Source organism: Miscanthus floridulus, chromosome 3 (genome assembly GCF_019320115.1).
Source record: "Miscanthus floridulus cultivar M001 chromosome 3, ASM1932011v1, whole genome shotgun sequence".
Classification (NCBI taxonomy): domain Eukaryota; kingdom Viridiplantae; phylum Streptophyta; class Magnoliopsida; order Poales; family Poaceae; genus Miscanthus; species Miscanthus floridulus.
The window spans coordinates 20,566,969-20,593,536 of record NC_089582.1 but is presented as its reverse complement, the minus strand read 5'-3'; the positions used below and the strand labels follow the sequence as shown (position 1 = coordinate 20,593,536).

General features: G+C 42.8%; 3 protein-coding genes and 1 pseudogene across 14 annotated transcripts; 3 read left to right on the top strand and 1 right to left on the bottom strand.

The window, feature by feature from the left end:
• Positions 1–689: 689 nt before the first annotated feature.
• On the bottom strand, positions 690–4,861 carry LOC136541436 (DEAD-box ATP-dependent RNA helicase 58, chloroplastic-like). 5 transcript variants are annotated; one of them, XM_066533300.1, is made up of 12 exons: positions 4,613–4,860; positions 4,154–4,369; positions 3,924–4,017; positions 3,684–3,797; positions 3,503–3,598; positions 3,166–3,270; positions 2,890–3,048; positions 2,732–2,800; positions 2,102–2,191; positions 1,662–1,697; positions 1,255–1,395; positions 693–1,172 (listed from the first exon to the last, which is right to left on the bottom strand). In XM_066533300.1, the coding sequence occupies exons 2-12, from the start codon at positions 4,327–4,329 to the stop codon at positions 891–893; spliced, it is 1,362 nt and encodes a 453-aa protein (XP_066389397.1). In that variant the 5' UTR covers positions 4,330–4,369; positions 4,613–4,860; the 3' UTR covers positions 693–890. The 5 variants fall into 5 exon arrangements, with proteins under 5 accessions (XP_066389403.1, XP_066389400.1, XP_066389402.1 ...); XM_066533303.1 differs by lacking the exon at positions 4,613–4,860 and having other exon boundaries at positions 691–1,172; positions 4,278–4,606; XM_066533304.1 differs by lacking the exon at positions 1,662–1,697 and having other exon boundaries at positions 694–1,172; positions 4,613–4,857.
• A 152-nt stretch (positions 4,862–5,013) lies between these two features.
• On the top strand, positions 5,014–13,313 carry LOC136541437 (uncharacterized). 8 transcript variants are annotated; one of them, XM_066533308.1, is made up of 12 exons: positions 5,014–5,497; positions 5,631–5,749; positions 5,827–5,889; positions 8,687–8,811; positions 9,902–9,973; positions 10,140–10,229; positions 10,398–10,440; positions 11,071–11,177; positions 11,521–11,616; positions 12,395–12,585; positions 12,684–12,753; positions 12,875–13,313. In XM_066533308.1, the coding sequence occupies exons 3-12, from the start codon at positions 5,862–5,864 to the stop codon at positions 13,031–13,033; spliced, it is 981 nt and encodes a 326-aa protein (XP_066389405.1). In that variant the 5' UTR covers positions 5,014–5,497; positions 5,631–5,749; positions 5,827–5,861; the 3' UTR covers positions 13,034–13,313. The 8 variants fall into 8 exon arrangements, with proteins under 8 accessions (XP_066389405.1, XP_066389406.1, XP_066389407.1 ...); XM_066533309.1 differs by having other exon boundaries at positions 5,821–5,889; XM_066533310.1 differs by having other exon boundaries at positions 5,014–5,537.
• Positions 13,314–14,129: 816 nt separating this feature from the next.
• Positions 14,130–18,611, top strand: LOC136545175 (ferredoxin--NADP reductase, embryo isozyme, chloroplastic-like). The gene is made up of 6 exons (XM_066537215.1): positions 14,130–14,304; positions 14,397–14,459; positions 15,007–15,342; positions 16,213–16,432; positions 17,761–18,001; positions 18,180–18,611. Exons 1-6 carry the CDS (start codon positions 14,278–14,280, stop codon positions 18,436–18,438), a joined length of 1,146 nt encoding a protein of 381 aa, XP_066393312.1. The 5' UTR covers positions 14,130–14,277; the 3' UTR covers positions 18,439–18,611.
• Positions 18,612–20,465: 1,854 nt separating this feature from the next.
• LOC136543303 (WPP domain-associated protein-like) lies at positions 20,466–25,436 on the top strand (annotated as a pseudogene).
• The last annotated feature ends 1,132 nt before the right edge of the window (positions 25,437–26,568 follow it).

Below are 26,568 nucleotides of genomic sequence, written 5' to 3'. Positions count from 1 at the left end.
TTAATTCAATACAAAATTAATACAACATTGTCATATTATTGCCAATATTAACTTATATTATATGGATACAATGATCATCATACAATAAAGTATAGCTTTTAAATTTTATAAAAAATAATACAAAAGTAAATATTTAACATTGTCATCCTGGTTTCCACTAACAGACCCGTTTGTTTGTAATTGTTGCAGCAACCACTCACAGCGTCAAGTCACCTATACAAATTAAGTTGTCACGGCCGCTGCAGCTGTGCAGCAAGCTAAAGCGAATAAGTTGAACGTTTTGTTTCTCTCGTTGCAACGCACGAGCATATTTACTAGTCAATATTTATGCGTCTAAATAGCACTAAGAAATATATTTCATAACTAATCTAATGATATTTATTTGCTACACTAAGAAATATATTTCATAACTAATCTAATGATATTTATTTGGTAAAAAAAAAATGCTAGAGTACCATGGCTGCCAACATGTTATCCGTACTGAATATGGAATATGGTTTTGCTTTCTTCTGTTGATAATTTCACATGAATGACTAGATAAAGCATTGACTTTGTCATGAATTCTTTGTGCCTTTATATATAATCGTGCTCTGGTTTAAGTGACAAATGAACAATAACAGCTGTTGTTTAATAAGCTATAGTCCAGTGGACTGAGCTACACATGGTTGTAGTTTAGTTAAATCGTTTTCCGAGACGATAAAACAATCCTGGACCAACTTTTGTCATGATTCAAGATCATTTCATAAGTACATAACCAGAAAAATGGATATGCAATCGTATGAGATACAAATGCTGTAGATTTTTCCCCTGTATAGATGCTCAGAGCGAGTGGGAAAAAAATCGATAGTACCCAAAAAAGGGGAAGAAAAGGCTAGTATCCACATCCGAGCTCAAGAGAACGTAAACATTGACTCAAGGGGCAGCTCTTCACAGTGGAACTTGAGCTCATTCTGAAATCTCTGTAGCACGAAGTGCTCTTCCTCTGTTATAAGCGTTGCCACGCCGCATTCCAACCTGGAGAATGGTTCTCTCCCGGTTCTTCCAGCACGGTGCAGATAGTCGGTCGCCGTCTTAGGAAGGTCGAAGTTGTATATGTGGCTGGTTTGAGGAAGGTCAAACCCTCTGCTTGCTATGTCTGTTGAAACCAGCAGGAATCCTCTCCCCTTCACTTCCTGCAGAGGTCACAAATCTCATAGTCAATACAAAGAATGGAGATGCTGGGGGATTCTGACAAGGAACTCGGAGAGCACTTACAGAGAACGAGGCAGCTCGAGCATTGAAGTGCATATCTTCTTCCAGCAGCAGCACATTTAGGCTTCCCTTATATGCATTTCTCAAGAACTCAGCAACGACGGTGGTTGACGGAGGATTTCCAGCCTTCTTTGATCTCTCAGACTAATAACATAGGTTTAGAGTTACAAAACAGAATGCAGATGTGCGGGTGATACACTTCTTTTTGGTCTAGTCAAGAACTTAAGATTCATTCATCGTCAACATAACTGCTCAGAACTAGGTGATGAATAGATACTTCTTTGTTGGTGAACAAACCAGTTTTATTACTTATAAATGTCAAAGTATCCAAAGCTTTTAAAAAGGAAGTGACAGAAAATATGGGAACTGAAAATATGACGAAGTTATGCACTGGTAGATGCTGCCGGTACCTCAGACAATGCCACCAAGTCATCATGGGCCTGGATCTTGGTGTTTACATGATGAATGATAATTGGGGTATAGATTTTGCAAGAACTTTCCCAGGCATTAGTAGTAATTCAAAAAATAATAAACAAGCTTGCCAAAGTGCAGATACCAAATTTGCTCAACTCATCACATATGTGAATGGCATTACAGCATCACAGCGCACTGCATCATGCATTATTCTGTATCATTGTGTATAAGCAGATAGAGACGGCAAAATGCTTTATTGTGACTATATTGAATTTGCATCTGACATAATATTGCTGGCCCGTCATAAGATCACCTGGCCTATTGACAACTCTACTGAGGAAGCACCCCAGAAAATAGATGACAAAATCCCAAGATACTAGAGAAACTATATATGCAACATGGTATGGTACCAAAAGAACATCATGTACACCAGTACCTGTTCAGCAACAAATATGATTCCAGACTTTGGTGCATCCCTCTCAAGCAAGGATAGTAAAACATGCAACCTTTCCTTCTTGGTGCAGATCTGCACATTGATTGTGTTGTCATAGTCACCAAGATTCAGACAGAGATTGAAAAGAAATCTTGGGAGAAAGGAGGTTGGTTGTGGACTTAGATGGCCAGGAGGCACTAATTATGGGAAAGAAGAAAAAACAGGTTGCCTCTATATGCATTGGATAAGTTGAGAATTAGAAGAAATGTGGCAAGCCTAGAGGCAGGTGATGTTGAGTAAGTGCCATGCATCCCAAAATTAATTGTCAAGAAGAACATTAGTATAATTTACAACAATGAGCCTGTGGGTGAGCATGGTTGTGGGTAAGTGCTTATGGTTGAAAGAAAAGGGCGTACCCAGTGCAGAGAGCTCCCGCTCTGTGAGGGGTCTGGGGAAGGGTGTTAGTGGCAAGCCTTACCCTCGCCTGTGCAATGCGAGGAGACCACGACTCGAACCCGGGACCTTCCGGTCACAGGCGGGTGGGAGAAAAATGGAACGTCCTTGTATGAGTGAGGTAAACGAGAAACTAGATACAAGGTCATCAATCATTATAAGAGAATTTGATATGCTCACCACATATTTGTGACACAGGTGCGAAGGCATGGGCTGTACAGGGTGGACATGAACATGAACCACATCACTCTATACCATGATAAAGGGAAAAAGACATTAGCCTTCTTTGAAGTACAAAAGCAAACAGCAATTGGTTCAGTAGAAGAAGTTAGTACAACCTTGGTCCATTTATGCTGTACACAGTCGTGCAGAAAGCGATTGTGCTGAGGGATCGATGCGCTTGCAAATATGGTTTGACGACTCGAAGCTGCTGAATAAGAGGTTAATATTTTGCGAAGAGCGCTGACTTGCTTTGATGACCCAAAAATAAAATCAACCTATGGAAACAACAAGGTTAGTCCACTTGGCAAGTATAATTACAGAGCATCAGTGGGCGGAGCAAACTCTGGCATTAATTAGATTCAAGACTTAAGAAAGTGGAGCGATGAGCTCACCTCATCGATAACTAACACTCTCATGGATTGAAGGCTGAATGCGCGCCTCTCGACCATTTGGCACAAGCTTGCCACAGTAGCTACAATTATTGCGGGGGGCTCTGCCTGTAAATTTATCAACAATTCTATCACAAACACATGGCAAACCCTCCACATGATGATGTAAGTGAATTCTGCTACCATGCCACAACCGCGAATATCGTAGCGACATAAATATACGTTGAAATCATAAGATCGATCTGGACCTAACCATTGAATAGCCACTTCCAATCAAAATGGTCCTAGGTAATCAGGCATCAACATAAATCCAGCAAGAGATGGTCAGTACTACTATTACCTTGACCCAGCTCTTTTGCCTCTTGAGCATACCACCGTCAAGCAAAGCCATGACAGTGCAGGCCTTGGCTGCGAGTAGTCTAGCAACCTTGGTAACCTTGGAGCACCATAGGAAACCACATCAGACAGACAGGTTGCACCGAGCAAGCAATTGAGCCGGCAATCAAATCAAAGCCAATCACCTGCATGCCGAGCTCCCTTGTGGGGACGACAACCAGTGCTTGCACCGAGGACCTGCTGAAGTCGATGGCAGAGAAGACGGACAGGAGGTAGGCCAGCGTCTTCCCGGAGCCTGTCTACACCGTGAAATGCGAAATGCCATAACAGGCCACAGCAGTATCGCGCAACAGGGAACTCTTGGTCTAGTCTAGCAAACAGACGAGCAAGAAAGCTTATAAGGAGGGAGTCAGGGAGAGAACCACCTGCGCGTGGAGAATGCAATCCTGGCCGGACAGCAGAAGCGGCAGGGATTGCTCCTGCACCTCGGTAGGAACGACATAGCCAACCTCCTCAGCCCTGAAACCAATTTTCTATTTTTTCAATCAAGAAATGAAACCACCCCCGGAATTTCTAGGTGTTGCCTTTGCCTCCGCCGACGAGTGAGCTAATGGCATGGTAAAGGATTGGCGGCTCGTCTGGTTGCGGTGTTCACCTCTGTAGGACGTGGTCCGGGACGCGGCCAGCACAGACCTCGCGGAGTGTGGCGGCGGCCAAGGCGGCGCACCGTGGGCGGAGGTGGAAGGGGAAGCGCAGAGTGAACGGGGCGAGGTGGGTACCGGGGGTGGTGGGGAGGAGGGCGCCGGAGGGGAAGGCCGCCGCCACGGCCATGGCCACGAGAGAGCAACGGCAACCGGTCGATCCCTCTCGTCTTGTCCACCAGGGCCGGCAGACGGATAACAGAAGAACAGAAACGAGTCATTATCCGGTAGGCAGAGGAATACGGACAAAAAAAAAATGGACGAAAAAAATAGTTCGAAATTTTACCTATTTATTATTAGGTACATATATAGATATATAAATGAGTTTTAATCATCTTCACGCGACTGATTTCTTGCGTATAAGAAACTGAATTGGGGATGGGGATTTGGGGGTCTGGGGTTTACGGGCCTACCTGAAGTTGCGAGACTGCCGGGCTTAGACGGATCGCCGGGAGAGTTGCCAGTCCGGCGGTGGTGGACGGCGGGCGGCGCGCCCGCAAAGGGTGGGAGACGGGTGGTTGGGCGGTGCAGGCGGGGGCGTTGAGCTCCGGAGAGGTTAACTTTGGCCTGCGGTGGAGGGCGGAACAGCCGCCAGAACCGGTTTAGGGCGGCGGCGGCGGCGAGCTCGGGCCGGCGCTGCGCGCCCGTCCCGAGAGAAATCACGCGAAGGAGACGCGGGCGACCGAGGGAGAAGACAGAAAAGTGGGGTTTTGTTGTGGAGCCGTGTGCGTGTGTGTTGGCTGGGCCAATCTGGACCGTTAGAACTCATTCCAACGGCTGATGGAAAAGCGCAGTATATCCCTCAACCCCCATCGCCGGCGCGCGGCGGCGCGGCAATGCGGCGCTTGGTACGGGCCGCGTCGCGTCTCGCGGCGGCAGCTGCTTATCCGCTGCGCCAAACTTCCGGTGGAGGAGTGAGCCGGCCGTCCCAGTTCCGGTGCGAGGGCTGGCGGCGCTGCCCCCTTCGGTCTGTTTGGGCGAGCGCTCGATACGGATGGCTCGATGCAGCGCAGTCGAGCGGCTCGATCTGGGAGGAGTAGCCGTTCCTCCATCCCTCGGGCTAGCGCTTGGCGGCTTCGGGAGGAGCAGCCGTTCCACGAGCGCCTACCTCCTAGAGCCTGGCCGCTTGGGGGAGGATCCAATTTCGGAAACGGATGGTGGACGTCGACCGGCGGCGCGGCAATGCGGCGAGTGGGCGGCAGCGAGGTGGCGGCGTCTGATCCTCGGAGCCACTAATTTGGTGGAGGGAGCAGTGGCGGTTTCGTCTGTTTCAGCGAGCAGGGGACGCCACACGGACGGTATGCATCTGACTGACACCAATGGCCCAACGCATTGCTGGTGAAACCCACGTTATCTTTCTACTAGGCTGCTATTTTCCTAGCTTTTTATCAGGAATTAGAGGAGCAACTGAAAGTTATTTATTTTACACAGGGCTAACATAAGAGAAAGAATTCATTAAATTGTATTGGGGGTACAACGGGCTCGCCCTTTGATATCAGCGAGTTTCAAGTTAGAAGTGACGAAGTGTTAGTCTCAACATTATCAACAAGGTAGGATGTCGCTATTACTCACACATAATGTTACAGTACACATAGTGACACGAGTCTGGCATGTAAAATAGATGTAGGCCTAATATTTATCCTCCGAAGGACTAATGTCCGGATGCGGCGGATGAGATTTACACCCATTGGTAAGACCTGAGGACTTCAGTTTTCTTTACAGTTACAGCTAATATATTGCATGTACACCTCATTAGAGTGGTAGTTCACAGCTAAATGAAGTGCTTGTCTGTGAAATAGCAGTCTGATTTGATACTGTCCATGGTAGTTTTGGATGCCAGTGCAGAATCATGTGAAGTTTCCTAGTGTTGTTTCATGCATGGAATCAGTCCCTGCAGCTATTTAAACCCTATCGCTCACTGTCACTGGTGTTGCATTCCATCATTTATTTACAAACAATTTAGAATTGTTGAATCTATGCATCATATCGAACAATGAGGCTCCTAGTCCTAAAGACCTTGAACCTGTGGCATGCCTTCAGTTCTTGATCTGTTAGATCAAAAACATTAGGCCCTTGCCTATTTGAAGTTAGGCAAGTTAATTTTGTTTCTCCTCTAGACAGCCTATTTCATCACCTCCTATTCATTTCACATAATATCTCAGAATTAATTGGCACTGAGTTGTTTCAAACTCAGATGACTTATGATAACATGATTAGATAGTCTTTTACCAATTTATATATGTGGTTTTCTATAATCTACCGATCATAAGTTTCGATGAAATAATATATCTTCCTTTATTGATTAACTAGTAAGCAATCAGCTTATTTGAGAATATTGGTCCTTGATCATGTAAAATAAATGTAGAAACCTTAGGTACATATCCTTACTGAATGATCGTAAAATACATAGGTGTAGTTGTCTTTACCTTTTATGTTTATAAAAAACTAATTTTAAGGAAAAAGTGCACTTTAGACTTTACGACCTCCAACTATTCTGTTTGTCTGTTCAGCCACCTATACAAAATGTTGATTGTTGACTTGATTTACTCCCACAAAGTAATCAAATTAGATCAAATCACCCCTAATGAAATTTGTGTTTTTGTTTCTCCTCGTAAAAGTTGTCTCGGGTTCAAATTTTGTGATTATTTCCATCAGTTAAGACTTGGGAGTATTTTATATTACTTTGACTAGTGAGACATGACAATGTGTGATAGACGACAACAACAATTTTCAAGCTTTTTCTTAACATACTTTAGAAATCTCATCTATTAACCCATAACCCGATATACAACCTGTACAAGGAGTAACAAACAACAACAACAACAACAACATAGCCTTTCAGTCCCAGCAAGTTGGGGTAGTCTAGAGTTGAAACCCACCAAGAGCCCCAAGTCATGGTTCGGACACTTCAATAGCTGCTTTCCAAGTACTCCTATTCAAACATAGATCTTTAGGTATATCCCAAGCTTTCAAATCTCCTTTTATTGCCTCCCCCCATGTCAATTTTGGTCTTCCTCCACCTCTCCTCATATTATTAGCTTGGCTTAGGACTCCACAATGCACTGGTGCCTCTGGAGGTCTCCTTTGGACATGGCCAAACTACCTCAACCGATGTTGGACAAGCTTTTCTTCAATTGGTGCTACCTCTAGGCGATCATGTATATCATCGTTCTGAACTCGGTCCATTCTTGTGTGACCGCAAATCCATCGCAACATATGCATTTCAGCAACACTCAGTTGTTGAACATGTCGAATCTTTGTAGGCCAACATTCTGCTCCATACAACATAGCCGGTCTAATCGCCGTTCTATAGAACTTGCCTTTTAGCTTTTGTGGTACCCTCTTGTCACAGAGAATGCCAGAAGCTTGTCGCCACTTGATCCACCCTGTTTTGATCCTATGGCTAACGTCCGCATCAATATCTCCATCCCTCTGTAGCATCAAGGAGTAACAAAAAGGAGAAAAAAATCATTAGGTGGTGAACTGGACAAATTGGAATGGTTCAGGGAGTCAGTTGAGTTGATATTTTAATATAGGGTGCATACAAAGTGAATTGTCTAAGGTAGCAGCTTCATTGGGGCTAGTGGGCTATGCCCCCCTGACTTTTGCAATTTTATAGAGGATGCTATAGCATATAGATATGTTTTGCTATGAAGCTTTAAAATGGCCACCTCTATACTCCCTAAATCATGTAGTGACAAAATCACTGGTCCACAAATCCATACTTGAAAGACTACTACTGGACTGTGTTGTGGACACATTCGTAGAAAAACATATGCATGGTGCAAGAAGCAGGCTCAGACATCCATAATTGTCTGAAATGTCCTAGCTAGGAAGTTTGTTTTGAGTTAGTTGCTTTGGAATTGCTACCTATTTGGGAGAAGAACAAGCAATCTGTTAGTCAAATTGTAGGGCCGACTCTATAAGATGAATATGGAAGAACATTCTGAGTTAAACATGGAGTTAGTATCTCCATGTAAACAGGTTACTCAGAGCCTCTTGTAAAGGGTAAGTACGCTTCCAACCCTTGCTGTTCCTAGCCCAACAATCTAGCCATATAATACTAGCTTAGGAAATGTGAATGGTGTACTGCTATTGCAGTAAGTAATTGATTACATCCATGATCAGAGATACATATTCATTCACATAGCAAACCAGCTATTTCTTACACTTAAGACAATCCCAAGCACCCAAAGCACTATCATCCAAAAAGGCAGTGTACAGAGCATTCCAAATATGAAACGTACAAAAGCTAAAACGGATGATAAGTTTTATTACAGAAACAAAACCCAAAGGAAAGGGTAAATATAAGGATGCATTTATTTTTACCTTATAAGAACAACGGGAAAAGGGTATAAGGGTCTTTTAAATAGATTAATAAATCTAATAATGATAGCATTCTTCTATTTCTTCGCCTCTTTGAAACGGAAAATCTTCGACACCTGCTCCTTCCCCAATGCCTCGGCTTCCTCCCTCCGTGGCAAGAGGCAGTGGAGGCTGCAACGCCGTGGTGCAGGCGGAGAAGGATACCAAGATGAAGCCGGAAGAGCGGCTTCTGCGCGACCTCTACGAACCTGAGTTGCGTGGAAATGCCCTCGCTGAGCTCTCCAAGGTCCCTCTTTTTCCTTTCCTCGTCTGCTGGTTATACATCCCTGTGTTGGAAGATCTGGCCTCCTCGATCTCTAGTGAGGTTTCTTGCCAGGAGTTCTTGTTGCGATAGCTGCTGAAGTTCGCATCTGTGATGCTTTGTGGTTTTCCAGATTTAAATAGTTCAGTTTAATTGATTGGGTATAATCAAGGCAATCGGTTCTTGGTTTGCCAAGGGCAATACTGTTTGATCTCAGATTTGGAAATCACAATAATTTAGGTATTTTGTATGTATGATTTCTTAATTTTGGTTCATAGCTGGTTTTTTAGCGCATGTATAGATTCATCGGGATTAAGGAGACCTGGTTTCGTCCAGTTTGAGTTTATTGGAGGCGGATTGCCACGCATAAATTAGTTGTTTCATATCCTTGAGATGTAATACATTTTGATCAACAAAAGTGCCGATTTGATTTGTGTTAGTGGTCTTCGGGACTGCAAAATCATGATCTTTTTTCTATTTGTTTGTCTGACATGTAGTAGAGCAAACTGCCACATTCATAGGCAGTGGTTGTAAGGATGTTTATGTATAGTAAAGAGTAATATATGTGCTTTGAAAGGAGTTGGTGTATTTATGAAACTTTGAGAATTTTACTCTTTTTGTTCAGATGCCAGCTGTAGCTTACTGCACATTGTAATGCTGAAAAATCTTGAACTGCTGGTGGTTCATTGCATATACTGGGCAACATTTTCAGTTGCAATTTAGGAGTTTGCTCACAGAAGGGATGTGTTTATTTATATATGGAACACCAAATTCATTTATATGAACTGCAGTGTAAACTATTTTTAGTGAATCAGATTTGTGTTTGAGCTGCTCTGAATTTGTGAAACTACTATTATTTTCCTGTATATGTGTATTAACATGCTAATTGCTTGAATCCCATAGTTATCGCTTTCCTAAGTAGCTAAGGATGTGAACTCATTCCATTGTAAACTTTTATTCATTTTGTAGCTGATTAATTCAGTAATGGTGCTGGTCTGAACAATAGTAGATGCATGTTGAGTTGTTAACATGGCAACAAATTTGGTATGTAATGTTCTTTTTGTAACTTTTTCAGAAAAGGGAGATGTTTAAGAATTTGGCTCCACTGATGTGGCACTCTTTTGGATCAATTATTATCCTGCTCCGGGTATGTACTAACCTATCGTCAGTCTGTTAGTTCAGGCAATCTTGATTCAATCTTTGATTTCATGACTATATCAGTTTTGTTAATATATGTTCTCGAAGTTTAAATTGATCTTTTAGGTCAGTCTTTTGGTCTCATTCAGTATGTTTGACGACTTGAAAAAAAACAGGAAATTTTGTCAGTCTACCCTGCACTTTCACCCCCAACACTAACGGCATGTGCATCGAGCCGAGTATGCAATGCAATTGCACTTCTTCAGGTATGGTATTAAGAAATAATGGGTTTAAGCAGAAAAATTGTCTGCTCCCATGACATACTGCACTGCAAACGGGATTTTTTTCTTCTGTTTGTTGTTATCCATTTTAAGTTATGAACATTAGATTTCTATCGTATGTTTTGTTCACCCTCACTCCTAAAATTGTTGCAGTCTGTTGCATCACACCCTGAGACTAGGACCTCCTTTCTAAAAGGTAATGTCAATGAACATGACTTTTTGAACGACTAAGCTGAAATGTACTGAAGGTGTGTTGTTAGTTATCCGATGTTAGTATTTTACCACATTATCTTTTTTTCTCGAATGCCTAGGAGAGTTGCGTATCATTTCATTGTAGAAGAACAAGAAACCAAGTACAAACTCTGCCACACTATACCACGCCACACAGAGGAAATTAACTAGTGCGCCACTGACTATAGAACTAGGACCTGACCTGAACAACCACCGAACTAAAGTTTTGCCACATCGTCATATAGTGTTTGACAGTTGACACACTTTTGGTTTATGTTAGTTGCTGTAATAAAATTTCTGAAGTATTATGGATTTTTTACTTGTATAGTACTATTAAACTTTTGAAGGGCGGGCCTGGTGCAAGCGGTAGAGTCTTACCGCCTGTGACCGGAAGGTCCCGGGTTCGAGTCGTGGTCTCCTCGCATTGCACAGGCGAGGGTAAGGCTTGCCACTAACACCCTTCCCTAGACCCCGCACAGAGCGGGAGCTCTCTGCACTGGGTACGCCCCTTTTTTTATAGTACTAATAAACTTTGTTTCCTGGATATGTCACCATTATTCTTCACTCCCTCTCATTCCATCCTTTCTTTTTGCAGCTTACATTCCCATATACCTATACCCACTCTTGAACACTGTCAGCAATGCTAGATCTTTCGAGTCCCTGCGACTCACCAGTCTAGGTGTGATTGGTGCTCTTGTTAAGGTAATTTATACTTAATTTTACACAACTCAGCCTGGATCTGCTTCACTAGTCCTGGGGGGCTGGGCCTTCTGTCACTTCACTAGTGCAAAGCAATGCCATGTAACTTGTGATATTCAGAAGGAACACATGATTACATTCTCACATGCGAGGATGTTTAAGGATTTCTGGAATGTTGGTCATGTGTTTCTTTCAGTGGGAACATTTGGCGCGTTCAATCCTATTCGGATAATAGGGGAGCACTTAACCTGACAGCGATAAATTCATGGCCAAGATCCATTTGTTGTTTTCATCAAACACTAATTCTGCAAATGAGAAAGAAGCTTCTTTGTCTTGATACATGCAGGCAGATGATACTGAAGCCATCGGTTTCCTGCTGCAAAGTGAAATCATTCCTCTGTGCTTGCGAATCATGGAAACAGGCGAAGAGCTTTCAAAAACAGTATGTCTTATCGTCTTTTGCGTGAACTATTTTCATCTTTTGCCTCTGCTCAGCCATCCCGTATCATGTTATTGTATTCGCTGGTATGCTTGGTTGTCTAAAATTTGCATGGAACACAATCTTGCAATCATGTGGCGTAAGTTCACAGTCCCCACCATTTAGATTGGCATGCTATAATTAAAGTTTTCTTGATTGAGATCATTAATGCCATCTACTGGCTGTACTTGTTATTAGCCATGTGTTGCTCAGTATCTTTACTACCTTACTTTGCATGGTATGGTATGCTATCCTCTTCCAACATATCAAACAGTTTATATAGTTTACATATTTTAGGTGAGGTAGACTATGAAGCACTTTATGTTCTCGAATGTAGCCAAGCAGGTGTTCAGGATCAAATTTTCCTACACTGGGCTTCTCTCAGATAGCCCTAAAATTTCCTTATGACTTCAAAGCATAAAATGAGGCTTATGAAAAAACTTCAAAAACTGTTGGCATTGTTGCTTCAGCAAGTACCATTTGCTGCTAATTTCCGTAGCGTATATATATCTGTCAACCAAAGTTCTGTGTATTTTCTCTGAGAACAGTAGGAGATGACTCCTATTCTGGTTGGCAGATAAATGTAGCTAACCTCTTTGTAACATCTCATAACATCTCATCTGCATAAATGACAAATTGAGTATTGGGAGCCTAAGTCTCTCATTACAGGTGTAGTTAATGGAAATTGCACTAATCTGGTAAGCATTGCTTTAATCCACTAATTAGTCAAATGCATATGCAGGTGGCCACTTACATTGTCGAAAGGATTGTGCTGGATGAAGCTGGGTTACAGTACATCTGTTTCACCGTGGAACGTTTCTTTGCGCTAGCCTCTGTTTTACATAGCATGGTGATTTCACTAGCTGAACAACCCTCCACCAGGTTGCTGAAGCACATCATCTGTTGCTACCACAGGCTGACTGATCATCCCCGGTAAGTGCTGTCATTTGCATACTAGATAGGAACTTAAATTGTAACATGGGGCATTTCCTTGCATGCGCGATCCCCATATCTTCCCCTCTACATTGCAGGGCCCTTAGGGCACTGCAAATTAGCTTTCCTGAGGCTCTCAAGAACGGGACATTCGACCACTTTCTCGAGGTGAGTCTTGCTCTCGATTTGTCAGCTGCCTCTAGTCTAATCAACCACTGCTCCGCCTCCACTTACAACAGATGGAAGGTTTCAGTCAAGTACTAACCATATCTTCTTATGGTAAACACAGGATGACCCTGTTGCAAGGAGCTACCTCCGACAACTGCTGGATACTCTGGCTGCTCCTTGGGACGAAGCACCTGATTCAGGACCAGGTTCCGCAGCGGGTGGAGCACCTCATGCTGGCCCAGGCTCCTCTCAGGCCGGACCAAGTCGCGTACGCCGTTGATGTGAACCAATCTGGTCGCTGCAATTCAGGGTTCACTACAAGGATGCAAAAACCTTTCCGTGAATTGCAGCTAGACTAGTGGAGAACGCTGGCGTGTCTGGAATAAAGCGTTACGCCGTGGTCTGTTCCGGTTCCCGTAAAACAAGAACCAGCGTTTTGTAATAATAATGTGCGCTGCAAACGTTCGCAGTGCCCTGCACCAGTACTGCTTTATGCGTTTTGGTGTTTTGGACGACTAAGACAAAAAAAAAAAAAAAAAAGGGACAGAACAAAGAACCCTTTGGTACGAAAGCTCCATGTCTGATGGATTGGGTGCCAGGTTTCTTGAGATGCTTATTGTGATATACAGGAGGGTTTGTTCAGTTTTTGCAGGATGAGTGGATGACATTGAAATGTGGAGTTGTGCATGGCCTGGGAAGCCGGTCTTGATCTGCTCCTAATTTGTGTCTGGAGGAGTATATGTTGGCCTGGACTGGGTTTTTCTTTTCCCTCGGTGCTTTGTGTTGCAAGCAGGCCGAGAAAAAAACAGTGCGTGGATTCCTGATGCAGCACTGCTAAATTCCTCGGTCGTGGCGCGTGACCACGATTTTTTGACATTCTGATGCAGGCATGCAGGTATCTGCTGCTGCCGCCGCCGCCATTCTCTTGCACATGTTTCCTCTTGTTGAAGACGCCGAGCACATGCTGAAGACCGGCGGAGGGCGAAACCGCATTTTGCTTCGATTGTTCTGAAACACACATTTTGCTTCGATTGTTCTGCCTACCCATTTGCTTTCCAGCATCAGCTTACCACCGTCTTCTCTGAAGAAAGAACATACAGGATGTTTAGTTGTAGGTAATGCTTGCTCAAAATGTACGAATTTAAATAAATCAGCACAGAACTCTGGCTTAATTTATCAAAATGAAAGCTGCTCAAAGTTTTTAAACCGGCCTATAAGGCCCCTCTGAAAATTACTGAAGCTAAAGAATAAATGAATAATAATGCAAGTAGCAAAAGTGGCAATGCTTTAGCCTTTAGTGGTCAGCAGTTGAGCACCACAAAATTCGGCTGTCACTGTCAGGACTCAGGACTGAAGAGCCTTCTTCCCCTGCTTTCTGCAGCATCAGGAGTGTTCTCTTTTCCAAACGGTCAACAAGCCCGTCCCTCTCCTCCCGTCGCTCGCCTCCCCAAAGTTCAGTTCCCTCCCGCAGATCAAAACCCTAGCAAACCCCTCCTCCCACGCGGCTCGGTCGGTCGGTCGGTCATGGCTTCCCCCGCGCTCGGATCTCAGGTACGGACGGCCACTCCACGCGCGCGCGATGCCGGGCTTGTCTTTAGTCGCGTGCACTCTGATTACGTTTCGCTCCCTCTCGTTCCGTGCAGGTGGCCGCCGCAGCCTCGGTGCCCGTCGGTTCGGACTGTGTCTTCAAGGGCACCGCGCTCAAGGTGCGTAGCGTACTGACGCCAGGGCTTGGCCCCCCTTCATTGGGGAATCTCGTGGCTCGGTCTGTTTTGACACTGTAGAACGGTATTGAGAGGGACGTTTTTCTTTTTTTTTTCTGCTTCTATATTTCTGGTGAAAAGTATTAATTACCAATGATATTTGAAGCGAAATGTGTGCCGCTGATGGCCTTATTTTGTTGCTATCGACATCTGCAGTTCACTTGAGATGGTCAGATTTATCAGTGATACTGTCAGTTTGATTATACCGTCAGTAGCCAGATTCCCTGGTCAGTAGCTTATTTAGGTGCTAAGGAGTTTGTGCTAGTTTGGATATTTGCTGTTTTGAGCTAGCTGAATCCTGCTGAATTCTCTTTCACAGAAGCATACTATTTGTTGATATCATTTGGGACATTTTAGGGCCGTATATTATTTTGACACACATGTAGTATTGCAACATTCCTGCCTGAGAGGGCTGTGATGATTTAGTTCTTGCATTTATGTGCTCCTGATGTGTGGTAGTAGGCTTACAGGATTCACTTGTTCTATTCAGGGTAACAGTAATCTAACCTTCCGGAGCAAACCATGCATTGGGATGACATTAGCATGGAAAAACAAAGCCCAGCAATCACGACATCTGAACAAGGTCTTCTGCATGTCTGTTCAACAAGCAAGCAGAAGCAAAGTTGCTGTTAAACCCGTTGAGCTGGAGAATGCAAAGGAGCCACCACTCAACTTATACAAACCAAAGGAACCTTACACGGCCACAATTGTCTCAGTTGAGAGGATTGTAGGACCCAAAGCTCCAGGTGAAACATGCCATATTGTCATTGATCATGGTGGCAATGTTCCATACTGGGAAGGACAGAGTTATGGTGTCATTCCTCCAGTAAGCATCTCCTCCCTAGTCCTGCCAAGCATAATGCAATACTTCTATAGTTTTTTTTTTCCTAATGAATTTATACTTTTTGTCTTTCCATTGTTGGCAAGTGTGCACTGGACACTTCATAATCTGTAGTTTGTATCCTTTTTTTATTATTATATGATTCTTTATTGATCACTTTTGCTATAAATAAGATAGTATTATTCAAATATGTGCTGCTGATATTATGGTTATTGGTTAAATCTCGTTAGAAAATTGTCTGTGTACAGTGTATCCAATATTTCCAATTCTGTGACTGCTGATAGTGTGGCAAACAATGTTAAAACCTAACTATGACTTGTAAGTCCCTTGTCAAAAATTGCTGGCAATCCTAGCTCGGTTGCTGTTAGCAGGACATAAAAACATGTAGGCCTTTTTGTGCAGAAAGACTAGTTAACACCCTTTTGTGCAGAGAAGACTAGCTAACAGGCTCTTAGACTCTAAAAGATCTATTTTCCTATCCCTTTTAGCAGTCCTAGTCTAGTGTTGTTGGCTTTCTTCCCCCTTGGGCTGTCGTAGCTCTCTGGTCCACCTCGGACCCCCTTCTTTCTTCTCTTGTAAAGTTTCTCTCCCTGTTGTTTTTCGAACAGTTGTTGAGCTTCTCTTTATTTAAATAAAACTTTATAGTGGGGGCCTCCCCTGCTGTATTTGCAGTTCATTTTTTTTTCTTTTTTATCTGCATCTGCTTTTACTGTATCTAATACTGTTGTTTCTAATACCGTATCTAATATCTGTATTTTCGGTTCAATTTTTTGTCTGCTTTTACTGCATCTGCATCTGCTTTTACTGTATCTAATACCGTTGTTTCTCACAGACTAACATATAACTTGTTGTCAGGGAGAGAATCCAAAAAAACCTGGATCTCCAAATACTGTTAGGCTCTATTCAATTGCTTCTACAAGATATGGTGATTCTTTTGATGGAAAGACAACAAGCTTATGTGTTCGTCGTGCTGTTTATTATGATCCTGAAACTGGAGAGGAAGACCCCTCAAAGAAAGGTATCTGCAGTAACTTCCTGTGTGACTCAAAACCAGGGGACAAAGTTCAGATCACAGGTATGGAACTGATCTCAAATGGCATCTAAAAAACATGGTTATGTGTATTCTAACTCTAAATAATAACCTCTAACTGCACAATAGGCCTTACATTTTATTATACATCACAATTATTTCTTCATCATTGATCAAGGTGCAACTCTTGTTCCTCCTTTTTTCTGCGTTTAAAATACCAATGGTTTAATTTGCTGTAGTAATCATACATGTGGAATGGAGATGAAAATGATGAAATGTGACAGGTACTTATGATGAGGCCTTTGCATTGGTACTCCTGGTGCAGCTTTCTTTAAGTTGTGCCGAGAAGCTTGTTTAGGTCTTTGTGAATACCAAATTTCTTGGTGTCTGATTCACTCCATTCCATTAAAAAAATATGGATCGTACTGACTGCGCATCACATTTACATCCTAATCATTTTTAGCCCGTTGAAACTTTTGCATATGTGTTTTTGGGATTTACTGTCTTAGATTTTGAGATTAAGAAGATATGCAAATCTGATCCTTGATTGACAAAAATGTTGGCCTGGTGTCCTGCCATGGTAGCTGAGTCTGGTTGTTCATTGCTCATCTGAGTTGTCCATTATCTCCATCATATATGATGAAACTGAATGTTTACTAGCTTTGAGGGCTTTGAGGTGGTGACATGTATGTGTCACATATAATATAAAGGATATTGTATATTCTTGAGAACAACAGTTAGACAGATTGCTATTAATTGATTACCTATAGGATGTAAAATTTGTGGTGAGTGGTGACTACAGTAGTTTCAGGGGCACTGTGTTTGGTGTTCCCATTCTCAGAGGGTTTTTTAGCCAAGTCTCAAATTTGCAGAAGGAACTAACATGGGTTGAACTAAAAAAAAGCCTTGTTCTATCATCCAAAGCGGACATTCAAAATGAGGTTGATCTTATGTGGTGTCCTTACCATGGTAAGGACTTAACTGAATAGTATGCACTGAACGGATGTCTTTGCCCCCTTTATGACATGTTTTCTTCTTGATATTTCTGTTTGTTGGTTGCAGTTCAGGTTTTATCTTAATACCATTCTTTTTTATTATAATTTTTTCTTATTGTTGATTATAATTTTTTTCCTCTATTAATGCCTTATGTACCCTTGTTTTATTTTTCTTTCCTTTTCCTTTTTTTGTTGGTGGTTCATCAACTCTAGCCTACCCCAACTGACTTACTTAAAGGCCTTTGTTGTTGTTCGCATGAGTCATAAAATTTGTTGTTAAAGCATGTTCAATATTTGGCTTGATCATCTTTTATTTTGTCTTCTGTTATATGCTGGCTATCCCTTCCTCAAGCATCTCATAACTTTCTCTTCCGGCAGGCCCCTCAGGCAAAATAATGCTTCTTCCCGAGGATGATCCAAATGCGACTCATATAATGATTGCCACAGGGACTGGTGTTGCTCCTTACCGTGGCTACCTACGTCGTATGTTCATGGAAGATGTCCCAACTTTCAAATTCAGTGGTCTGGCCTGGCTCTTCCTAGGCGTGGCTAACTCTGACAGCCTTCTCTATGATGAAGAGTTCACAAACTACCTTCAGCAGTATCCAGACAATTTCAGGTTTTGAGAATTAATAATGCTTTAACATGTTTTTTCATTCAATCATAGCGATATAGCTGAGGAAGCTAGTCTAGTCCTTTGTTCTCTTGACCATGGTGGCCACTTATAATGCAATGCCTAGGTGAAGTAAAGCATAGCAGATATTGTTGAGCTGAACCAAGTGTTGATGAGATTGCAGGTATGACAAAGCACTAAGCAGGGAGCAGAAGAACAAGAATGGTGGCAAGATGTACGTGCAGGACAAGATTGAGGAGTACAGCGATGAAATCTTCAAGCTGCTAGATGGCGGTGCGCACATCTACTTCTGCGGTTTGAAGGGGATGATGCCAGGGATCCAGGACACGCTCAAGAGGGTGGCTGGGCAAAGAGGTGAGAGTTGGGACCAGAAGCTGTCACAGCTGAAAAAGAACAAGCAGTGGCACGTGGAGGTTTACTAGTAGGTTATGAAATGCAAGGATTTTGATTGTTTCGGCGACTGAGGTGAGAAACTGGACATATGATTAAATGATTGTGGCTGCGATGTAAAATTGTGGACTAATTCATAAGCTTCTGCTCTAAATTGTGAATAAAATGAAGCACACGGTTTTTAATCTACCAGTGCAGCTTTTTATTTTTGCTCGTTTCACACTGGTTGCTAAGCTATTTTCAAGGGTACATGCCCTTGCTTGATGCATATTCTGACTGTTTAACTGAGATGCATTATTGAATTGTACATTTGTACTATCCTAGCCCAGTCAACTTTGGCCCCCCAATCAAAGAAAAGCAGAGGCTATCATCTCCACTCTCCCTTTATTCTGATGGGAAAAGAATTAATATATGCTAGTCTTATGGTCCTGCATTCCCGCATGATTGAAGCAGAGGCTATCATCTCCGCATGGTTGCTTGATGCTTGTCTGGTCCACGGTCCACCCTCCGCTCCAAATCATCTGCAGCGGTTTTCGGGTAAAAAGAGGAGAAGCGTTCGGTTTCAGTGTGACTCGCTGCCTTTTCATCACCTTTTCCGCTGTCGTTCTGGACATGCAACTGAACCTTGTATGCAGGCACAGGACACAGGAGACGTGACAAAAAGAAGAGCTTCTGTTCACCTGACTCCAGTACACATCTCATGATCTGTAAAGTTTACGTGTCCGTCCGTGATCTGTAAAGGCTCCGTCCAGTTTACAAGTGTAGCCACTCTTGCAACAGGTTTCAGGTGTTTCTACTCTGGGGCGCCCTACATTTTCAGGCTGCTTGGTGCAGATCTTGTGAACACATCACATCACCGCTGGAGTGATAATACTACATCAGAACGTGACACGGACACCCGTTGTTATCATGCTTCAAATGCTGTGTCCCGTCTATTTCACCAAGGAACTAGGGTAGTTGATTTAGCCTAAGAGTTCTTGGTGACTGAGTGAAGGCCTTTTAACCTCTCGCTTGATGATAAACGCGCGTACATTATTTGCCCAAGCTTTATTTGCGCAATGAAAGAAGCCACATGGTTCCTGTCTGTCGCACCTGCCTGCTCCCTCGACGGTCAATCTGCCGATGTGAACATGGCGAGTGCCAAGATATCTAGATCTGCTGATCTGCTGCCACTAAAATACTAGCGAAAACAAATCAGATCCAAGTCCAGTGTCTTATTTGAAACAATTACGTGAACCGCATGGCGACGACCTCTCAAAATTAAATTAAACATGCTGCCATTCTGCAACAATGGTTGCTTGACACGCAGTGCTACATGAGACCAGTGCTGCGTTGCTTCGCCTGATGAAAATTGGAGCTCTTTAAAAATAGAAAAAAGGTTCTGAAAATGATTTTTATTTCTTTAATTAAAAGTGCATATAATAGGGCTGTTCGGCTGCGACTACGGCCGTGATAAAGCCCGCTGATAAGCCGGCTATAGCTGTTTTGTTACGAGAGAAAAATACTATAGATTCTACCTGATAAGCCGGTTGATAAGTTTAAGCGATCAGGCCCTACAGCAGCAGCTACAGCCTAAATCTCTTTTTAGGGAGAGAATTGTGATTCACAAAATGCTAATGGCAAAAGCCATGGACATGGAATAATTGGAAGCAACGCGAACCAGCTGTCCACTCGGCATCCCCACCTCACGAGACCACGCCCCGAGGACCGATCCGACGGCCACCCTCAAATCGCGCACGCATCTTGAGGCGCCCGCGTTCCCGTACATAGCCCACAGAGGCTGACCCATCCAGCTCAGCACCCCACGGGCTCCCACCACCGCCGACGCCCGGGCCCCACGTGCCCCATCCCTCATTACCGCACGTCCCATCGTCCCAACTACCCCCACCGCCGCACGGGCCCATCCTCTAACGGGCCCACGTACAGCGACCGCTCCGGCACGCCTCCTCGCTCTCCGCGCCGCCTACGTGGCGGGGCCGCCCCCATCCCGCCGTTGCTCCGCGCCCGGCCCGATGCCCGTTTTACCCTCCTCCTCCAGGCGTGCTGAGGTGACTCGTTCTCCGCTTCTCCTCTCTGTTCGTTTGTCCGCAAGTGAGCGCAGCGGAGCGGCCGCGTCGTCGTCTTCCTCGTCGCGATCACAGGTCAAATCCAAGCCAATTCGTTGCTGCCAGGGCTCCGATTCACCACCACCACCCCACCCTCCTCTTCTACTGCCGCCGTTATCCCCAACCAACCCGGCACGCGCTGTACGAGGAGCAAGAGTAGGGCGGGGAGAAGCTGAACCCCATCCGCGACGGCGCCGACGGGGCGCTGAAGCGGCCTCTCCGACTCCTGCCAATGGCGCGGATCCAGCCTGTAAGTCGCTCCGTGCCGCCGTGCTTGTGCGTTCGGAATTTCGTGGTGGTTTGTTGGGGTTTGGTTTGGGCTGCTCGAATTAGCTGCCGCGGTTCGGAGCGGGGATGGTTGATGCTGTCATGCTCCGTGGCTGTAGTTTGAGACGCTTCGCGGGCGTTTTCGCTAGGGTTTTGCCCTTCTGGAGGATCGAGGTGGACGGCGGAATCTTCATCGCTTCAGTGCGTGCTCTGCTTTTGGTGCGGGAGGGCGTGGGGGTTTTGGGACGGAGAAGAGCAGCACCCGGCGTGAATTGCTCTGCTCTGCTCAGCTTGCAGTGTCCAGTACTTCACTGCTGTTGGTTACTTTGGCACGTTTTTTAGAGTGAGAGAGGAATGGAATAATTGTCTATGGTACTGGTGTTCTGTTCGAGCGTTCCCGTCCTGCAGTTGTCCTGTTGGCTATTACTTCGCATCCGTTACCAGAGTTCCTCTACTCTGCGTTAGCTCTCCTGGATGGTAAAGGATTTGGTATTTGATAGACTTATGACAAACGCTACCGGTTAGTGAATTTGAGAACAGTGATGCATTTCAGTTGCTACTTGCTAGTTATTACGCTAATTCTGGAGAAATGTTACAGATAGTATGTCACATAAGTATTACATCTGTTGCATATCAACTATAATTCAACATCGCTTAAACATTCAACATCAGGTTGTACATTTTCGGGTGTCACGCTGAAGCATGGATCATAATGGAGTGTTCTGTTTTTTCTTCGGTTAGGTACCTTATAACATGTCAGCAAAAAAAGGTACAGAATAATGGTAAACATGCCTAGTTGACTCCTGCATGTTGTTAAGGTCTAGTCGAGGCATCATTCCATCATCGACATTTTTCTAAGCCCATTTGACTTTATGACTTGATCCACAATTAGTTATCGTGTGCGCTCTTACTTTCACATAGATCAATTGTTTCCATATGCAATGCTAGTAGCAAACCACCTCTTTCAGATCTACTGGGTATCTACTATCAGGAACTATTTTTTTTCCAAGAGAGAAACTTGCATGGTTAAGTTACTAATCTCATTTCCTATGAAATTAAGTATATCTTGTTTCCATGAGAGGCATCAAATTTATTTGCCTCAGTTTCGTACATTCATATTGTAGCTGGCGTTCTAAGTTTACTATCGACTGACAAATATTAAAAATGAATGTGCAGGTGGTGGATGAAAGAATGGACCCCTTTCTTGGTAGATTGACTAGACCAGCCACCATTGACCAATCCTGGTGTACTGCTCAGAGTGGCCTGTCCTTGTTCAAGGGGCCTTTTAGCGAGTTCAAGGATGCAGTTGTGCCATCGTCAGGCTTGTTGTCCCACAATTGCTGCTCTGATGTCGCAAACAACTTCGAAGAATTTGCAACTGTAGTTTCAAGGTTACATCAACACCTTCTGGATGCAAATGTAGAAGTTACTTACACAGAATACTTAGATTTGATGAAATTGGAAGTTGATCACCAGCTTAATAAGCTCTCCGAGGATATAAGGGTCTTCAAAAACTATAACTTGGCTCACAAATCTGATGCAGATGGTTCATGCTGTACAGTATGCCATGTTGGGAAGCTAGCTGAGATAGATGATGGGTTCAACAGCTTGAAGTTGCTGCTGGTTGTGGTGTTCCGACAAATTAGAGAGATGCTCACAGTGGTCAATTCTTCAATCCATGATCTTCAGTGGGAGCATGAGTTACAGTTAGAAGTTACCGGCATTATTATTGGAGACTGTGTTAGAGGTTTTCAGGATGAAGTAGAGAGGAAACTGTATGAGCAAAGTTCCATAGTGAACAGTCTAAGAAAAACTGGCAGGAAACTGTGGCGCAGTGTGCTTCTATACGTGAAGAGCTGATTGCTATTTCTAATATTCTGTTACCTTCTGAAGAGGAACCACAAATTTCCCTCTGTAGGCATGAAAGTTTGGGTAACTGGAGCGACAGATGGAAGTTCAGCTTTTTCAGAAAGCGAACACACCAGGATCACTCTCTGTCTTCCGGGGAAAGCCAGAATTCTGCAACACAGAAATCGATAAGTCCCAGTGAAGTTATATCAGAAAGATCCGACTTCCGACATCTGAAGGGCATGACTAGACAAGAAATGCTTAACTATTTCAGATCTGAGATCAGTAAATTAAAAAGGCTGCATGAGTTGGATTTGCAAGAGAAAACAGAAGAGCTCTTCAAGTTCAAACGAGAGAAATGGTCATTGGCTCTTAAGTATGATGCAGAATTTGAGCCTTTAAGGAGGAAATTCCCTGAGGTCATTTCAAGATTTGACCAAATCATGTCCAATGGAATGGCAGCAGAAGCACCTACAATCTGCAGTAACAGTGATGCACCTTGATGAAAGGAGCAATTGAACAGTAGAATTGGATTCGCTATACCGTGAAAACCAGCATCTTCGGTGTTTGCTTGCAGAGAAGACAAAGGATATTCAGGAATTATCGAGCCAAATATCTGACGCCACCAGGAAATATGTAACTTCAATATTCATTAGAAAAAACAACTCTTGAGCCAAGTCAACAGCACTAAAGTAGAATATGAGGACTCTTTTTGTTGAAAGTACTATCAGAGATGAAATTTACCAAACTGTTATGAGAAAATTGGTTGATAGTCATAGGAATGTCTTGGAGGATGATACTGCACAAAGTTTCCGTTGCAAAAGTTGTCCTCACTTGAAGCTGCGCTCTCAGAAAAGGACAAGGCGTTGTGTCTATCTTAATGAAGACAATCAGAAGCTAAAGGAAAAGTTGTCAATGCTAGAAAAAGACATTCCCATCCAAAATAATCAGCAAGATCTAGAGCTAATCAAGCAAGACAGCGAGGAAATGATTCTCCGTGATATTGAGATGGAGCCACAAAGATCATGTGAGATTTCTGATCCAGATATACAGTATGAAGAGCTCATCAAGCTGAATCAGATTTTAGAAAATTGCCTCAACCACTGTAAAGGAAATGGAAACAAAAAGGTTGAATCACAGTGATATCCTAGGTAAAAGAGAGCAAGAAAAACAGCTTGATTGCATCCTGGTATCTATGGATTTGTCTAAAGAATTTGTGGAGATTGAACATAGAATGCCAGAAGATATAAAAGGAAACGAGAAAAAAGTAATGCGCATTTAGCACCCCCCCCCCCCCTCCCCCCACACCCCTCTGAAAAACTATTGCACGCCCTTTCCTTTGCTTTCAGAATGCAAAATAAAATATTTCAGCATGTTTTTTTTATGACTCTCGGTATGACTATTGACTTCTTTTTGAGAACCTGACTTGCGTTTTAGGTTTGATGGAAAATAGTGCTTGTAAAAATCCTTGTGTTGTCGAATAATCCATACTCTTGATGCTAGCACAAACTGATAAAAGATTGTTGTTGCATTCAGGACTGAAAATCTGAATGATCGATGCAACCATATGGTACAACAGGCCATCGTACTAACAAAGAAGGGCCTGTGGTATAAACAAATGCTTGACACAAGACGTTCTGAGCTTCGAAAAGCTGAATCTGAGGTATGTTTTCCATATCTGCTCAAATTTACTTCTTTGCACAGTAGCCCTTCTTCTTCTTCTTCTTTTTCTTACAGTCCAGCACAAAGTGATTTCTCTCTGTTTGACATGCATGCAAATATTTAAGGATCTTATCGAAGGCTCATGCTCATTCTTGTGTCAAATAGCTGCATTTAGGAGTTTAAAGACTGCAAAACAATCAAGTTTGAGTAAGATAGAATATTCCTTTTTGTTTCTGGAACACATATGATAACCGCATATCGTTATATTAAGAAGACAAAGGCTTTAGAACCTGTACACATTAGAATCCACTCACACCATAAAGACAGAATACTCTCAGCTCTGCTTATTTGTAGAAACAGATCAGATCAATTTGAGTAATCTGCTAGGTGCATAGAATTTATTTGGTCCATTATGTGCCTTTTTCATTTCTGTAGTAAAGTGCACATTATAAAGTAATTCTCATAGATGTTTAGGCAGGATGTTCATTCATTATCTTTTTAATCAGCATGGTAATTTTAATTGAAAAGCAAGATGATGTCAATTAGATATTCTGATAGCATGCAAGTGAGTCACTGATGATTTGAACCCCTTCTGCTTTGATATTTATCCCTGATCGGTTATTGTTGGACTACGCTTCTATTAGACTACAAGAACACATGTTGTTTCAAATTAACATCGCAACTTGTTTAAATGTTTTTTTTCTGTTTTATTTAGGTCGACATTATGGGAGACAAGGTTAATGCACTCTTGAGTCTTGTTCAAAAGATATATGTAACTCTTGAGCACTACTCTCCTGTTTTTCAGCATCATCCTGTGGTAATCCTCTCAAGTGTCAATATTTTAATTTCTCCTATCTTCCCTAGTTCTTAATCATTCCACTGGTACTTCTTTACATGTGAAGTGCCTTTTTTTTAAAAACAAAAACTTTGCAACTGTATTTTATTTTGTATTTTCTCTATTATACCTGAGAACTCACCAATATGATTTCTTCTGTCCATTATGAGATGCTTGTACGTGGTCTCTTATGATGATTCATTCATATCAGAAGGGCAGATTATAATTCATAATTGATGCTGTGCAATGCAGCTATTGGATGCTTTCTTGCAAGACATGCAAGCTTGTTGCAGGTATAAGAAAGGCAGACTAAAAAGAGGACTCACAAGACTACAACATAAGTTGGAGCAGCAAGGTGAGCTGGTAGTTTCTTATCAATCACTATATGCATACCTTCAAGCTGTATTTTTCATAGAAGCAAGGCTCCAACCCAGTTGGATGCATTTCTGATATTGCCAAATGTTCATGAAAAATTATTGGGATGTGAACTCCTATATTTTCATACCACATCGTAACCTTGTACCTGTACTTTGCTAAACATCCATTACAAATTATATGTAAAAAAGTTATATTCATTCATATTCATACCACATTGTGACTACATAACTCTTCTTAGAGGAAAGCAAAAAGCAGTTACTTGTAACACCAATGAAGGTTGTGGCATCCTACTTCTGGTGGGTTTTGGTCTGAGTAGTTTAACCAATAAGCTACCTAAAAATCCCCATATGCTACTCTATATTTAATTACTGATGTGGCATTGTATTGTCATCACATTGATGGACATCCTCCATCAAGAATATGCACATGCCACAAAAATGTAATGTGCATATATGACTCACAACCTCAGAGACTTCGACACTATGCTTGATTGAATGTTTTATTTTTACTTTAGAGCAGATTTTTTTTTTATGAAGTGCAATGACTGATTATTTCCTTATGGGGGATTTTAGTTTAGAGTGGCTTAAGGGACATGAGAGATATAATTTCATGGTGGAGGAACAGCATACCATTGCAAGGCTATGAAATTGATCCGTGGCCAAATTGACACTGCAAATCTGCAGCCAGAAGGAAGCTGAGGTAGTCCATTCGACTGAATTTTGAAACCTAGGGTATGCATTTCAAGGGCATTGAGCTGTGATATATTTCTAAATTGAGCAATGCATTTTTCTAAACATCATTTGGTAATGGATGCAGTTATACTGTCGCTCACTCCGCAGATGATCGGATTCACGTCCTGTATGATGAATGTAGAAGTGAATACACCTTCTAATGTACAAATTATGATAGTTCAAATTTTGTGAGGGTGATCGCATTTTTATCGGCAGCCTACATAGATATAACTTAGCTGTTATACAAGCTCTAGTCATATTGTAAGCATAGTAGCTTATAAAATTTGGAGTCCTGGTTTGTACTAATGGTCTTGTAAAACTGTACATATCTTATGT